Below are 16209 nucleotides of genomic sequence, written 5' to 3'. Positions count from 1 at the left end.
TACCATCCCATCCGGTATGGTTCCTCTCTTCTACCATCCCATCCAGTATGGTGTCTTTCTTCTACCATCCCATCCAGTATGGTGTCTTTCTTCTACCATCCCATCTGGTATGGTTCCTCTCTTCTACCATCCCATCCGGTATGATGTCTTTCTTCTACCATCCCATCTAGTATGGTGTCTTTCTTCCACCATCCCATCCAGTATGGTTCCTTTCTTCTACCATCCCATCCAGTATGGTTCCTCTCTTCTACCATCCCATCCAGTATGGTTCCTTTCTTCTACCATCCCATACAGTATGGTTCCTTTCTTCTACCACCCCATCCGGTATGGTTCCTTTCTTCTACCATCCCATCCGGTATGGTTCCTTTCTTCTACCATCCCATCCAGTATGGTTCCTTTCTTCTACCATACCATCCAGTATGGTTCCTCTCTTCTACCATCCCATCCAGTATGGTTCCTTTCTTCTACCATCCCATCCTGTCACGCCCTGGTCGAAGTATTTTGTGTTTTTCTTTATGTATTTGGTCAGGCCAGGGTGTGACATGGGTTTTTGTATGTGGTGTGTAGCTTAGTGGGGTTGTAGCTTAGTGGGGTGTTCTAGGAAAGTCTATGGCTGTCTGAAGTGGTTCTCAATCAGAGGCAGGTGTTTATCATTGTCTCTGATTGGGAACCATATTTAGGCAGCCATATTCTTTGGTTGTATTGTGGGTGATTGTCCTGGGTGTCTTGATGTCCTTGTTCATTGTTAGTTGACACATGTATAGGCTGTTTTCGTTTCGTTTATTGTTTTGTAGTGTTCGTGTTTAGTCGTGTTTACGTTTGTTTAAATAAACATGGATCGCAATCGACACGCAGCAGTTTGGTCCGACTCTCCTTCACCATATGAAAACAGTGACAGAATCACCCACCACAAACGGACCAAGCAGCGTGTCAACAGGCAGGAGCCACAGGAAAGGCAACAGAGGCAGCAGCAGCAGGAGCAGCAGCAGCTGCAGTGGGAGAGGCTGCACTACCTGGAGAAATGGACTTGGGAGGAGATTCTAGACGGGAAAGGACCCTGGGAACAGCCTGGAGATTATTGTCGCCCGAGAGTCAGACCCAAAAATTTATTGGGGGGGGGCTCACAGGGAGTATGGCTACATTTACATTTTACATTTACATTTAAGTCATTTAGCAGACGCTCTTATCCAGAGGCTACACCAGGTAGGAGACCTGAGCCAACTTCATGTGGTTACCGGGGGGCTAGAGAGACCGGGCAGGCACCGTGTTATACAGTGGTGCGCACGGTGTCCCCAGTGCGGGTGCATAGCCCGGTGCGGTATATTCGGTCGGGCTAGAGTGGGCATCGAGCCAGGTAAGGTTGGGCAGGCTCGGTGCTCAAGAGCTCCAGTGCGCCTGCACGGTCCGGTCTATCCAGTACCACCTCCACACCCCAGCCCTCCGGTAGCAGCTCTCCGCACCAGGCTTCCTGTGCGTGTCCTCGGCCCAGTACCAGCAGTGCCAGCACCACGCATCAGGCCTACAGTGCGCCTCACCTCTCCTGCGCTGCCGGAGCCTCCCGCCTGTTCAGCGCTATCAGAGCCTTTCTCCTCTCCTGCACTACCGGAGTCTCCCGCCTGTCCGGCGCTGCTGCCGGAGTCTCCCGCCTGTCCGGCGCTGCTGCCGGAGTCTCCCGCCTGTCCGGCGCTGCTGCCGGAGTCTCCCGTCTGTCCGGCGCTGCTGCCGGAGTCTCCCGCCTGTCCGGCGCTGCTGCCGGAGTCTCCCGCCTGTCCGGCGCTGCTGCCGGAGTCTCCTGCGCTGTCAGAGCCTTTCTCCTCTCCTGCGCTACCGGAGTCTCCTGTCAGTTCGGAGCAGTCAGAGCTGTCAGCCTGCATGGAGCAGTCAGAGCTGTCAGTCTGCATGGAGCAGTCAGAGCTGTCAGCCTGCATAGAGCAGCCAGAGCTGCCAGTCTACATGGAGCAGCCAGAGTTGTCAGTCTGCATGAAGCAGCCAGAGCTGTCAGTCTGCAAGGAGCTGTCAGTCTGCAAAGAGCTGTCAGTCTGCAAGGAGCTGTCAGTCTGCAAGGAGCTGTCAGTCTGCAAGGAGCTGCCAGTCTGCAAGGAGCTGTCAGTCTGCAAGGAGCTGTCAGTCTGTAAGGAGCTGTCAGCCTGCATAGAGCAGCCAGAGCTGCCAGTCTACATGGAGCAGCCAGAGCTGTCAGCCTGCATAGAGCAGCCAGAGCTGTCAGTCTGTAAGGAGCTGTCAGTCTGCAAGGAGCTGCCAGTCTGTAAGAAGCCGCCAGAGCTGTCAGCCCACATGGAGCAGCCAGAGCCGACAGTCAGCATGGAGCAGCCAGGTCTTTCAGTCTGCCCAGCGCCGCCAGTATGCCCAGCTCCGCCAGTCTGCCCAGCGCCGCCAGTGCCGCCAGTCTGCCCAGTGCCGCCAAAACTGCAAGTTGGCCAGGATCCGCCAGTCGGCCAGGATCCGCCAGTCAGCCAGGATCCGCCAGTCTGCCAGGATCCGCCAGTCAGCCAGGATCCGCCAGTCAGCCAGGATCCGCCAGTCAGCCAGGATCCGCCAGGATCTGCCAGTCAGCCAGGATCTGCCAGTCAGCCAGGATCTACCAGTCAGCCAGGATCCGCCAGTCAGCCAGGATCTGCCGGAACCACCAGCCAGCCAGGATCTGGTAGATCCATCAACCTGCCTGAGCTTCCTCTCACTCCTGATCTTCCTCTCACTCCTGAGCTTCCTCTCACTCCTGAGCTTCCTCTCATTCCTGAGCCTTCTCTCACTCCTGAGCTTCCTCTCACTCCTGAGCTTCCTCTCACTCCTGAGCCTTCTCTCACTCCTGAGCTTCCTCTCACTCCTGAGCCTTCTCTCACTCCTGAGCTTCCTCTCACTCCCGAGCTTCCTCTCACTCCCGAGCTTCCTCTCACTCCCGAGCTTTCTCTCACTCCCGAGCTTTCTCTCACTCCTGAGCTTTCTCTCACTCCCGAGCTTTCTCTCACTCCTGAGCTTTCTCTCACTCCCGAACTTTCCCTCAGTCCCGAGCTGCCTCAGTCCCGAGCTGTCCTTCAGTCCCGATCTGCTCCTCAGTCCAGTGGGGTTCTGGGTGAGGACTACTAGGCCATGGTCGGCGGCGAGGTTGGACAATCCAGGGACGCGAGGAGAAGGGACTGAGACATTGATGTAAGTGGGGTTCATGCCCACCCGGACCCTCCCTATTGGTTTGAGGTGCTTTCGGGAGTCCGCACCTTAGGGGGGGGGGGTTCAGTCACACCCTGGTCGAAGTATTTTGTGTTTTTCTTCATGTATTTGGTCAGGCCAGGATGTGACATGGGTTTTTGTATGTGGTGTGTAGCTTAGTGGGGTTGTAGCTTAGTGGGGTGTTCTAGGAAAGTCTATGGCTGTCTGAAGTGGTTCTCAATCAGAGGCAGGTGTTTATCGTTGTCTCTGATTGGGAACCATATTTAGGCAGCCATATTCTTTGGTTGTATTGTGGGTGATTGTCCTGAGTGTCTTGATGTCCTTGTTCGATGTTAGTTGACACATGTATAGGCTGTTTTCGGTTTTCGTTTATTGTTTTGTAGTGTTCGTGTTTAGTCGTGTTTACGTTTGTTTAAATAAACCACCATATGAAAACCGTGACACATCCAGTATGGTTCCTTTCTTCTACCACCCCATCCGGTATGGTTCCTTTCTTCTACCATCCCATCCAGTATGGTTTCTTTCTTCTACCATCCCATCCGGTATGGTTCCTTTCTTCTACCATCCCATCTGGTATGGTTCCTTTCTTCTACCATCCCATCCGGTATGGTTCCTTTCTTCTACCATCCCATCCAGTATGGTTCCTTTCTTCTACCATCCCATCCGGTATGGTTCCTTTCTTCTACCATCCCATACAGTATGGTTCCTTTCTTCTACCATCCCATGCAGAGTACGACCCTGCCTCACACAGGAAGCGGCGCAGGTCCTAATCCAGGCACTTGTCATCTCCCGTCTGATTACTGCAACTCGCTGTTGGCTGGGCTCCCTGCCTGTGCCATTAAACCCCTTCAACTCATCCAGAACGCCGCAGCCCGTCTGGTGTTCAACCTTCCCAAGTTCTCTCACGTCACCCCGCTCCTCCGTTCTCTCCACTGGCTTCCAGTTGAAGCTCGCATCCACTACAAGACCATGGTGCTTGCCTACGGAGCTGTGAGGGGAACGGCACCTCAGTACCTCCAGGTTCTGATCAGGCCCTACACCCAAACAAGGGCACTGCGTTCATCCACCTCTGGCCTGCTCGCCTCCCTACCACTGAGGAAGTACAGCTCCCGCTCAGCCCAGTCAAAACTGTTCGCTGCCCTGGCCCCCCAATGGTGGAACAAACTCCCTCACGACGCCAGGACAGCGGAGTCAATCACCACCTTCCGGAGACACCTGAAACCCCACCTCTTTAAGGAATACCTAGGATAGGATAAGTAATCCCTCTCACCCCCCTAAGTTTTAGATGCACTATTGTTAAGTGACTGTCCCACTGGATGTCATAAGGTGAATGCACCAATTTGTAAGTCGCTCAGGATAAGAGCGTCTGCTAAATGACTTAAATGTAAATGTAAATGTACCATCCCATACAGTATGGTTCCTCTCTTCTACCATCCCAACCAGTATGGTTCCTCTCTTCTACCATCCCATCCAGTATGGTTCCTTTCTTCTACCATCCCATCCAGTATGGTTCCTCTCTTCTACCATCCCATCCAGTATGGTTCCTCTCTTCTACCATCCCATCCAGTATGGTTCCTCTCTTCTACCATCCCATCCAGTATGGTTCCTTTCTTCTACCATCCCATCCGGTATGGTTCCTTTCTTCTACCATCCCATCCGGTATGGTTCCTTTCTTCTACCATCCCATCCGGTATGGTTCCTCTCTTCTACCATCCCATCCGGTATGGTTCCTCTCTTCTACCATCCCATCCGGTATGGTTCCTCTCTTCTACCATCCCATCCGGTATGGTTCCTCTCTTCTACCATCCCATCCGGTATGGTTCCTCTCTTCTACCATCCCACCTGGTTTTGATGTGTTCAACCTGTCACACTGATTGTCTGACGGAATAATAGTTTGTGTAAATTGAGCCATTATTGCTTCTCATAAATGTTTCTGGGCAACCAGAAACAGATTAGCCATTGTGACAGACACGTGCGTTTATGTGTGTGTGCGCATGTGTTTGAACAGTTTGTGCCTGCCAGGCTCCTTAATCCATGGAGCGTATGTCAAATTAATCTAGAGGGAAAAAATCCAATCCGTTGAAACGTTACACATGGTCCATGGATGCAACCCTGTGTCATAAACCCTAGGACAGAGGCAACCAGTCCAAGAAACACACACACACACACACACACAAATATTTTTTTATTTTTTTATTTCACCTTTATTGCACCAGGTAAAAAAGTTGAGAACAAGTTCTCATTTACAATTGCGACCTGGCCAAGATAAAGCAAAGCAGTTCGACAGATACAACGACACAGAGTTACACATGGATCTACCTCCCAATACATAGTGAATCTACCTGTCTGCCTCCCAATACATAGTGAATCTACCTGTCTGCCTCCCAATACATAGTGAATCTACCTGTCTACCTCCCAATACATAGTGAATCTACATGTCTGCCTGCAATACATAGTGAATCTATCTGTCTGCCTCCCAATACATATTGAATCTACCTATTTTCCTCCCAATACATAGTGAATCTACCTGTCTGCCTGCAATACATAGTGAATCTATCTGTCTGCCTCCCAATACATAGTGAATCTACCTGTCTGCCTGCAATACATAGTGAATCTACCTGTCTGCCTCCCAATACATAGTGAATCTACCTGTCTGCCTCCCAATACATAGTGAATCTATCTGTCTACCTCCCAATACATATTGAATCTACCTGTCTGCCTCCCAATACATAGTGAATCTATCTGTCTGCCTCCCAATACATTCTTATCCAAGATGGCGTAGCAGTAACTCGTCCTGTCGTATCGTCTCTCTGTAAATATCGTCTCTTTAGATTCACTATGTATTGGGATGTATTGGGAGGCAGACAGGTAGATTCACTATGTATTGGGAGGCAGACATGTAGATTCACTATGTATTGGGAGGCAGACAGGTAGATTCACTATGTATTGGGAGGCAGACAGGTAGATTCACTATGTATTGGGAGGCAGACAGGTAGATTCACTATGTATTGGGAGGCAGACAGGTAGATTCAACATGTATTGGGAGGCAGACAGGTAGATTCACTATGTATTGGGAGGCAGACAGGTAGATTCACTATGTATTGGGAGGCAGACAGGTAGATTCACTATGTATTGGGAGGCAGACAGGTAGATTCACTATGTATTGGGAGGCAGACAGGTAGATTCACTATGTATTGGGAGGCAGACAGGTAGATTCACTATGTATTGGGAGGCAGACAGGCAGATTCAACATGTATTGGGAGGCAGACAGGCAGATTCAACATGTATTGGGAGGCAGACAGGCAGATTCAACATGTATTGGGAGGCAGACAGGTAGATTCACTATGTATTGGGAGGCAGACAGGTAGATTCACTATGTATTGGGAGGCAGACAGGTAGATTCACTATGTATTGGGAGGCAGACAGGTAGATTCACTATGTATTGGGAGGCAGACAGGTAGATTCACTATGTATTGGGAGGCAGACAGGCAGATTCAACATGTATTGGGAGGCAGACAGGCAGATTCAACATGTATTGGGAGGCAGACAGGCAGATTCAACATGTATTGGGAGGCAGACAGGCAGATTCAACATGTATTGGGAGGCAGACAGGCAGATTCAACATGTATTGGGAGGCAGACAGGCAGATTCAACAACTATTGGGAGGCAGACAGGTAAGATTCACTACGTATTGGGCGGCAGTGATGTCAGACCAGAACCCAATAGCTGGTATAAATTGTCCTCCCCTCCTGCATATTTGACTGGCCTAAACGCTCTCCCACAAACAGGCTCACATCTACAACCCAAGACCAAATACATCTCAGCCCTTATTTAGCAGCTAAGGGTTGAGACGGTATGAATGACTAAATAAATGGATAAGAACTGCAGATGAACAGAGAACATTTGAATTGGGTTAGGAATCGTCACACAGGGTGATTCATGAATGTCACAACTGACCAGTGACAGGCTCGGAAGGAGACAGAGGTACGCTGATGAGCTACATGAACTTTGCGTGCGTCCATCCAGCTAAACAAAAGCAGAGGTCAATCTCTCTCTCTCTCTCTCTCTCTCTCTCTCTCTCTCTCTCTCTCTCTCTCTCTCTCTCTCTCTCTCTCTCTCTCTCTCTCCTCTCTCTCTCTCTCTCTCAACAATTTCCTCCCATCTCTCCCATGACATTACTCTTTCCTCACTCCCTCTCTCCCCCTCTCTCTCCCCTCCCTCTCCCCTCTCTGTGTTAATGCAGAGTGACTCTGGGCACAGTGACAGTTGGCCATCGGCCGCGGTGCGCTCGGAGCCCCTGGGGGAATCAATCACCGCCAACGTGATCAATATGGGAGAAGCGTCCTGGCCATGCCACTCCGCGATGTTGAGCTCCCCACAACTCTACCCCCCCGTCCCCGTCCCCAACTATACCAGGCAGCTACCGGCATGGCTGACTGATGACTCACCCATGGCAACGTCGTCCAAAAACAACATCGATAATCATCAACCGCAAACCAGCTAAATAACACACACACACACATCCCAGACACAACAACATCTGTCACCCGGAGACAAAGACGGGCCAGGGAGCGGGGAACAGGGAGGAGAGAGGAAGGGGGTGATAAGGGACGAAGGGGAGGGGGGTAGCTGTCTGTCTAACTACCAATGAGCCTCTTCTGCTGCTGGTCTCTCTCTCTCTCTTTAACATATTAATTCCGATATCAGTTTAAAAACAAACAGTGGAGGGGGGCGCTGTGACAACGATGCCAAAATGTCAGACGTGTCTGTCTCCGTGGAGATGGTTCGGTAACGATCCACTTATCAGGAGCCAATTAGAGAACAGTAGCACCAGAGGTCTCCATCAATCAGACTGAGGGGGGGGCTACTAAGGGAGAGGATTGGCCACTTATCACATCACTACTGGCCAATTAGGCCTTTGTAATAGGCTCTGAGTGGAGGGAAGGAGAGGGAGTGAAGTGGGCCTGTAGTGTGTTTGAATGGTGATGTAGGGTACTTAATTAAGGCTAGAAATCAAAAATATATATTTTTTAGAAGTATTTAACTGTCATACATTCACAAGTGCAATAAACCAAATTTGAGCTTAACTTCTTATTAATCTACCCATCATGTCCGATTTCAAAAAGGCTTTACAGTGAAAGCACACCATATGATTATGTTAGGTCAGAGCCTAGTCACAAAAAAACATACAGCCATTTTTTAGCCAAAGAGAAGAGTCACAAAAAAGCAGAAATAGAGATAAAATTAATCACTAACCTTTGATGATCTTCATCAGATGGCACTCATAGGACTTCATGTTACACAATACATGTATGTTTTGTTCGATAAAGTTCATATTTATATCCAAAAATCTCAGTTGGCGTATTATGTTCAATAATGTTGTGCCTCGAAAACATCCGGTGAATTTGCAGAGAACCACATCAATTTACAGAAATACTCATAATAAACTTTGATAAAATATACAAGTGTTATGCACAGAATTAAATATATACTTCTCCTTAATGCAACCGCTGTGTCAGATTTCAAAAAAGCTTTACGGAAAAAGCACACCATGCAATAATCTGAGTACAGCTCTCAGACACAAAAACAAGCCATACAGATACCCACCATGTTGTGGAGTCAGTAAAAGTCAGAAATAGCTTTATAAATATTCACTTACCTTTGAAGATCTTCATCATAATGCAGTCCCAGGAATCCCAGTTCCGCAATAAATGTTTGTTTTGTTCGATAAAGTCCATCATTTATGTCCAAATACCTCCTTTTTGTTGGCGCGTTTAGTTCACCAATCGAAATTCACGAGGCACAGGCACTTAGTCCAGACAAAGTCAAAAAGTTATTATACAGTTCGGAGAAACATGTCAACAATGTATAGAATCAATCTTTAGGATGTTTTTATCATAAATCTTCAATAATGTTCCAACCGGACAATTCCTTTGTCTGTAGAAATTAAAAGGAACGCTGCTCGCTCTCACTGCAGCGCGCATGATTTAGCTCATGGCCTTCTGCCAAGCCCCTTAGTCAAACAGCTCTTATTCGCTCCCCCTTCACATTGGAAGCCTGAAACAAGGTTCTAAAGACTGTTGAAATCTGGTGGAAGCCTTAGGAAGTGCAATATGACCCCATTTCACTGTATCTTGGAAATGAGTTGAAAAATAGTGGAAGCCTTAGGTAGTGCAATATGACCCCATTTCACTGTATCTTGGAAATGAGTTGAAAAACTACAAACCTCAGATTTCCCACTTCCTGGTTAGGTTTTTCTAAGGCTTTCACCTGCCATATGAGTTCTATTATAGTCACAGACATAATTCAAACAGTTTTAGAAACTTCAGAGTGTTTTCTATCCAAATCTTCTATGCATATATTAGCTTCTGGGCCTGAGTAGCAGGCAGTTTACTCTGGGCACGCTTTTCATCCGAACGTGAAAATGCTGCCCCCTATCCCAAATAGATTTTTAAGAGAACCCTTATATTCGATCTGATAGTGGGCAGGCCTTGATCTAACCAAACAGGCCTAATGTTGAAATATCTTACTAGATAAGGCATGTGATTGGTTGGCTGCTCATATGGTAGTCAACATGGAGGTCAGTCATTGCTCGGTTGCCTAGCATGGAGGGACCTGATTGGTCAGTCTGTCTTACCCTGCTTCTGGAAGAGTTTGCTGCTGACAATCTCTGTCATGGAGGCCACCTTGTGTTTCTGCAGCTTGTCAGGAGGGATACAGGTGTAGAAGTCATACAGCAACCGACTGGAGAGAGGGAGAGAGGGAGGAAGGAAGAGTTAGGGGGTGTAAAGAGAGGGTATATAACCATATAAACATGTGTTTCCCATACCAGTAAAGCCCTGTTAATGGAGAGTCTGATAGGGTACGGAGAGAGACGGACGGAAAGAGATGCAAGGAAATGGAGAGGGGAGCTACAGTGTTAATAAAACACGTTCATTTCAGTTGTAAATAGCACATGGTTCATTTCAGTTGTAAATAGCACATGGTTCATTTCAGTTGTAAATAGCACATGGTTCATTTCAGTTGTAAATAGCACATGGTTCATTTCATGTAGACTGGTTGTTTTCTATGCACTTTTATTCAATCAGGAAGTCTTCTAAGCTCAGGTGCGAGGCGAACGCTACCGCAGCATATATGAATAGCATTACACCATTACCACAGCGGATGATGACATGCGGATGATTACATGCGTTATTCAAAACCAAACACTAAATGCCATTCTGCCTGACCTGAGCAGACTCAGGAGGAAAGAGACACAGATACAGCTAGACAGCACAGAGACTGGAGTTGCTTCCCCAACGGCACCATGGCCCCTATATAGTGCACTACTTTTGACCAGGGGCATACAGGGTGCCATTAGGGACACAGACGAGCCAAACTGACGACGGACACTAATGAAGACACCAGTTGGTGTCACCCTCAGCCCGTAATCCAATTAGATAATGATTCAACGAGCCGGTCACAAAGGCTTGGCCGCTTCGTAGGGAGATTGAGCATGGGGGCTGCCATTCCACATTACCCATTACAACACCTCCATTAGCCAGACGAACAACACAAATGGAATAATAAAGCCAACTGCTTTTATTTCAGTTTTCTGGACAGTAGAAATAACATTTCCGTGGTGCCTCGCATGCTAATCAGGCTCTGTAATTATCTGAGAGTAATTCAAAACTGAAACAATATAATATAATAATATATGCCATTTAGCAGACGCTTTTATCCAAAGCGACTTACAGTCATGTGTGCATACATTCTACGTATGGGTGGTCCCGGGGATCGAACCCACTACCCTGGCGTTACAAGCGCCATGCTCTACCAACTGAGCTACAGAAGGACCATGTTATTGTATTATATACAGCTGTCGGCCTGTCTTACAGCAGGCCTGCTCCCTACTTGGAGCAGGCCTGCTGGTTGTTTGTGTTAATTGGCGCTCCCATAATGGCCCAGCGTACTGCAACAAAGGGTTGACATATCAACATGGGCACCCTCATAACAGACATTTTATGATTATTGTTGGCCCAGTCAACTATCTTCAGGGCATCTTGTCATCTCCTCCATATCCTCACTCATTCAGTCACTGTATCTGCACCAGTAGACTACATATCAACCACGATTGAACACATCAAGATGAGGATGTTGTTGTGTCTATTGGGATCTGTTGTTGTGTGTGTTGGGATCTGTTTTGTATACTGTTTTGTATATTGGGATCAGTTGTGTGTTTTGGGATATGTTGATGTGTGTATTGTTATATGTTTTGTGTATTGGGATCTATATTTAGTTTATTTAGTTTATCTTAACCATCATTGAGAGAGAGAGAGACACTATCAGTCTGGTCCAGGTAACACCTCCATAACATTGTGTTGTCACTCAGCCACTCCAGAGACAACAGGCCAGACAGATGTAGACTGTCTGAACACACATCTCAGAGTCACACACACCCCAGAGAGACAAGTCTCAGACACAGGTCACAGGAAGATCAGGCCAGAAATAAAGACGTGGTCTGTAACCAAACCACTGTTGCTAATACAGAAACTAGAACCATTAAATCATACTGCTAAATTCATGTAAATGGTTCATGTTAAATGCTATAATTCCAAAAGCGTGTCGCAGACAGCCATATCTATATTCATTATGGGTACTGTAAAGGCAAGGCTGTCTGTCTTTTAGGGGTTAATGAAAGGTTAATGGAGGAGGTGGTGAGTCCCTGTGAGTTAAAGAGGACTGGGGAATAAGGTAGTGACCTTGGTAGAGGGCAGAGGGGCAGAGACAGTGTTTAAGACTGCGTTGTTTTTTGTGTGTTTATGTGGAGACAATGTGATGAGACAGTCAGAGGATCAGAGTTGGGGGACGTTGGGTACAGGTGACTGAGGTGAGGGATGAGGTGAGAAACATGTTGCTTCATATGGCATCCTGAGAAGGGTCTGAGTGATGTTGACAGTTGTTCTATTTCCTGTTCCTGTGAGATCTGTGAAAGGGGTCGCCATGGGGTGGTGGAGGCAGTGGAGGATAGCACTCACCTCAGGAGTTTGGCATCAAACACTGTCTCGACATCCTGCAAGACTGTTGGTAGGTACTTCAGAGCAGCCACCTGGAGAGAGAGAGGGAGAACGAGAGAGAGGCAGAGACAGAGAGAGAGAGAGGCAGAGAAAGAGAGAGAGAGAAAGCAAGAGAGAGACACACATGGATGGGGAAAGAATCATGAAACCTGAAATCAGGACAAATGAAGACATCAATAACTGAGCAAGAGAAGAGAAGATGGAGAGAGAGTGAGATATAGAGAGTTAGGGGAGGAGAGAGAGGAGTGGAGAAGAGAGGGGAGGAGGAGAGAAGCAGACAGGAGATAACAGGAGAGAGGAGGAGAAAGACAGAGAAGTGAGAGTGTTAACCTGCAGTAAGACGGTAGTGTTTTGGTCACTCGTCATCAGGTTGTTGATGGACTCAAAGAGTCTCCGAAGAGACTCCTCAAACTCTTCCTGTTCTTTTCCTTCATACAACCTAGAGAGAGAGAGAGAGAGAGAGCGAGAGCGAGAGCGAGAGCGAGAGAGAGAGAGAGAGAGAGAGAGAGAGAGAGAGAGAGAGAGAGAGAGAGAGAGAGAGAGAGAGAGAGAGAGAGAGAGAGAGAGAGTGAGAGTGAGAGAGAGAGAGAGAGAGACACAGAGAGAGAGAGAGAGAGAGAGAGAGAGAGAGAGAGAGAGAGAGAAAGAGAGAGAGAGAGAGGGAGAGGGGGCATGGTTAATGTCTAAAACAGGAATGAAAGAATTCATGAAATTAAAGAGTGAATGAAATTAAAGAGTGAAAGTGTACCAAACTCCAACACCATCATTAAGTTTGCCCACGACACAACAGTAGGCCTGATCCCCGATGAGGCAGACTATAGGGAGGAGGTCAGAGACCTGGCAGTGTGGCGACAGGACAACAATCTCTCCCTCACCGTGATCAAGACAAAGGAGATGATCGTAGACTACAGGAAAAGGAGGATCGAGTATGCCCCAATTCTCATCGACGGGGCTGTGGTGGAGCAGGTTGATAGCTTCAAGTTCCTTGGTGTCCACATCACCAACCAACTTTCATGGTCCGAACATACCAAAACAGTCGTGAAGAGGGCACAACAACTTCTATTCCCCCTCAGGAGACTGAAAAGATTTGGTATAGGTCCTTAAAACCTCTAAAAGTTCTACAGCTGCACCATAGAGAGCATCCTGAATGGTGGCATCACCACCTGGTATGGCAACTGCTTGGCCTCCAACCGCAAGGCACTACAGAGGGTAGTGTGTACAGCCCAGTACATCACTGGGGCCAAGCTTCCTGCCATGCAGGACCTCTATACCAGGCGGTGTCAGAGGAAGGCCCTAACAATTGACCAAGATTCCAGCCACCATAGTTATAGACTGTTCTCTCTGCACGTCAAACGGTACCGGAGCGCCAAGTCTAGGTCCAAAAGGCTCCATAAAGCTTCTACCCGGACAATTTCCATTGCTCCCCCCCCCCTCCCCATTTACACTCTGCTGCTACTCTCTGTTTATTATCAATACATAGTCACTTTACCTCTAACTACATGTACATATTAACTCAATTACCTTGACTAACCGGTGCCCCGCACATTGAGTCTGTACCGGTACCCCCTGTATACCGTCTCCACATTGACTCTATACCGGTACCCTCTGAATACAGTCTCCACATTGACTCTGTACCGGTACCCCTTGAATACAGTCTCCACATTGACTCTGTACCGGTACCCCTTGAATACAGTTTCCACATTGACTCTGTACCGGTACCCCTTGAATACAGTCTCCACATTGACTCTATACCGGTACCCTCTGAATACAGCCTCCACATTGACTCTGTACTGGTACCCCCTGTATACAGCCTCCACATTGACTCTGTACCGGTACCGCCTCTATACAGCCTCCACATTGACTCTGTACCGGTACCCCCTGTATACAGCCTCCACATTGACTCTGTACCGGTACCCCCTCTATACAGCCTCCACATTGACTCTGTACCGGTACCCCCTGTATACAGCCTCCACATTGACTCTGTACCGGTACCGCTACACCTGTTGTATTCAGCATTTCACTGTAAGGTCTAATACACCTGTTGTATTCAGCATTTCACTGTAAGGTCTATTACACCTGTTGTATTCAGTATTTCACTGTAAGGTCTATTACACCTGTTGTATTCAGCATTTCACTGTAAAGTCTACTACACCTGTTGTATTCAGTATTTCACTGTAAGGTCTAATACACCTGTTGTATTCAGCATTTCACTGTAAGGTCTACTATGCCTGTTGTATTCCGCATTTCACTGTAAGGTCTATTACACCTGTTGTATTCAGCATTTCACTGTAAGGTCTACTACACCTGTTGTATTCAGTATTTCACTGTAAGGTCTACTACACCTGTTGTATTCAGCATTTCACTGTAAGGTCTATTACACCTGTTGTATTCAGCATTTCACTGTAAGGTCTATTACACCTGTTGTATTCAAGCATTTCACTGTAAGGTCTATTACACCTGTTGTATTCAGTATTTCACTGTAAGGTCTATTACACCTGTTGTATTCAGCATTTCACTGTAAGGTCTATTACACCTGTTGTATTCAGCATTTCACTGTAAGGTCTATTACACCTGTTGTATTCAGCATTTCACTGTAAGGTCTATTACACCTGTTGTATTCAGCATTTCACTGTAAGGTCTATTACACCTGTTGTATTCAGCATTTCACTGTAAGGTCTATTACACCTGTTGTATTCAGCATTTCACTGTAAGGTCTATTACACCTGTTGTATTCAAGCATTTCACTGTAAGGTCTATTACACCTGTTGTATTCAGTATTTCACTGTAAGGTCTATTACACCTGTTGTATTCAGCATTTCACTGTAAGGTCTATTACACCTGTTGTATTCAGCATTTCACTGTAAGGTCTATTACACCTGTTGTATTCAAGCATTTCACTGTAAGGTCTACTACACCTGTTGTTTTCGCCGCATGTGATAAATAACATTTGATTTGATTGTTGGTACAATCGAGACAAACAGGTCAGTTTTGCTTGTCACAAAAATACACTCAGATCTATGCAGACACGAGTGTTCCTTTATACTTTATTTTCCTGGATAATGAACCAAGTGTCCTGGGGTGAAGAATACTGTTAAGACTTAAATACCAGCTAAACAGAGGAGACTTTACATTATATACAACCTCTACCAGTTATTACCGTTGACTGTCTCTGAATACATCCACTACCAGTTATTACTGTTGACTGTCTCTGAACACATCCTCTCTGAATACATCCTCTACCAGTTATTACTGTTGACTGTCTCTGAACACATCCTCTCTGAATGCATCCTCTACCAGTTATTACTGTTGACTGTCTCTGAATACATCCTCTACCAGTTATTACTGTTGACTGTCTCTGAATACATCCTCTACCAGTTATTACTGTTGACTGTCTCTGAATACATCCTTTACCAGTTATTACTGTTGACTGTCTCTGAATACATCCTCTACCAGTTATTACTGTTGACTGCCTCTGAATACATCCTCTACCAGTTATTACTGTTGACTGTCTCTGAATACATCCTCTACCAGTTATTACTGTTGACTGTCTCTGAATACATCCTCTACCAGTTATTACTGTTGACTGTCTCTGAATAGATGCTCTCTGAATACATCCTCTACCAGTTATGACTGTTGACTGTCTCTGAATAAATCCTCTACCAGTTATTACTGTTGACTGTCTCTGAATACATCCTCTACCAGTTATTACTGTTGACTGTCTCTGAATACATCCTCTCTGAATACATCCTCTACCAGTTATTACTGTTGACTGTCTCTGAATACATCCTCTACCAGTTATTACTGTTGACTGTCTCTGAATACATCCTCTACCAGTTATTACTGTTGACTGTCTCTGAACACATCCTCTCTGAATACATCCTCTACCCGTTATTACTGTTGAATGTCTCTGAATACATCCTCTACCATGTATTACTGTTGACTGTCTCTGAACACATCCTCTACCAGT

The 16209-nt window shown here is 46.8% G+C and overlaps 1 protein-coding gene across 2 annotated transcripts in view; it reads right to left on the bottom strand.

The window, feature by feature from the left end:
• The window catches only part of LOC124011625 (dedicator of cytokinesis protein 2-like), a 206049-nt gene that overhangs the window by 152990 nt on the left and 36850 nt on the right, over positions 1 to 16209 (bottom strand). For both annotated transcript variants that reach the window (XM_046325081.1, XM_046325082.1), the window contains exons 22-24: positions 12573 to 12681; positions 12204 to 12274; positions 9824 to 9930 (exon numbers count right to left, since the gene is read on the bottom strand). In XM_046325081.1, the coding sequence (XP_046181037.1) occupies positions 9824 to 9930; positions 12204 to 12274; positions 12573 to 12681 (287 nt within the window). The remainder of the gene's footprint in view (positions 1 to 9823; positions 9931 to 12203; positions 12275 to 12572; positions 12682 to 16209) is intronic.

The sequence above is a fragment of the Oncorhynchus gorbuscha genome, linkage group LG23, assembly GCF_021184085.1.
Source record: "Oncorhynchus gorbuscha isolate QuinsamMale2020 ecotype Even-year linkage group LG23, OgorEven_v1.0, whole genome shotgun sequence".
NCBI lineage: Eukaryota > Metazoa > Chordata > Actinopteri > Salmoniformes > Salmonidae > Oncorhynchus > Oncorhynchus gorbuscha.
This window is presented reverse-complemented; position numbering and strand designations above follow the sequence as displayed.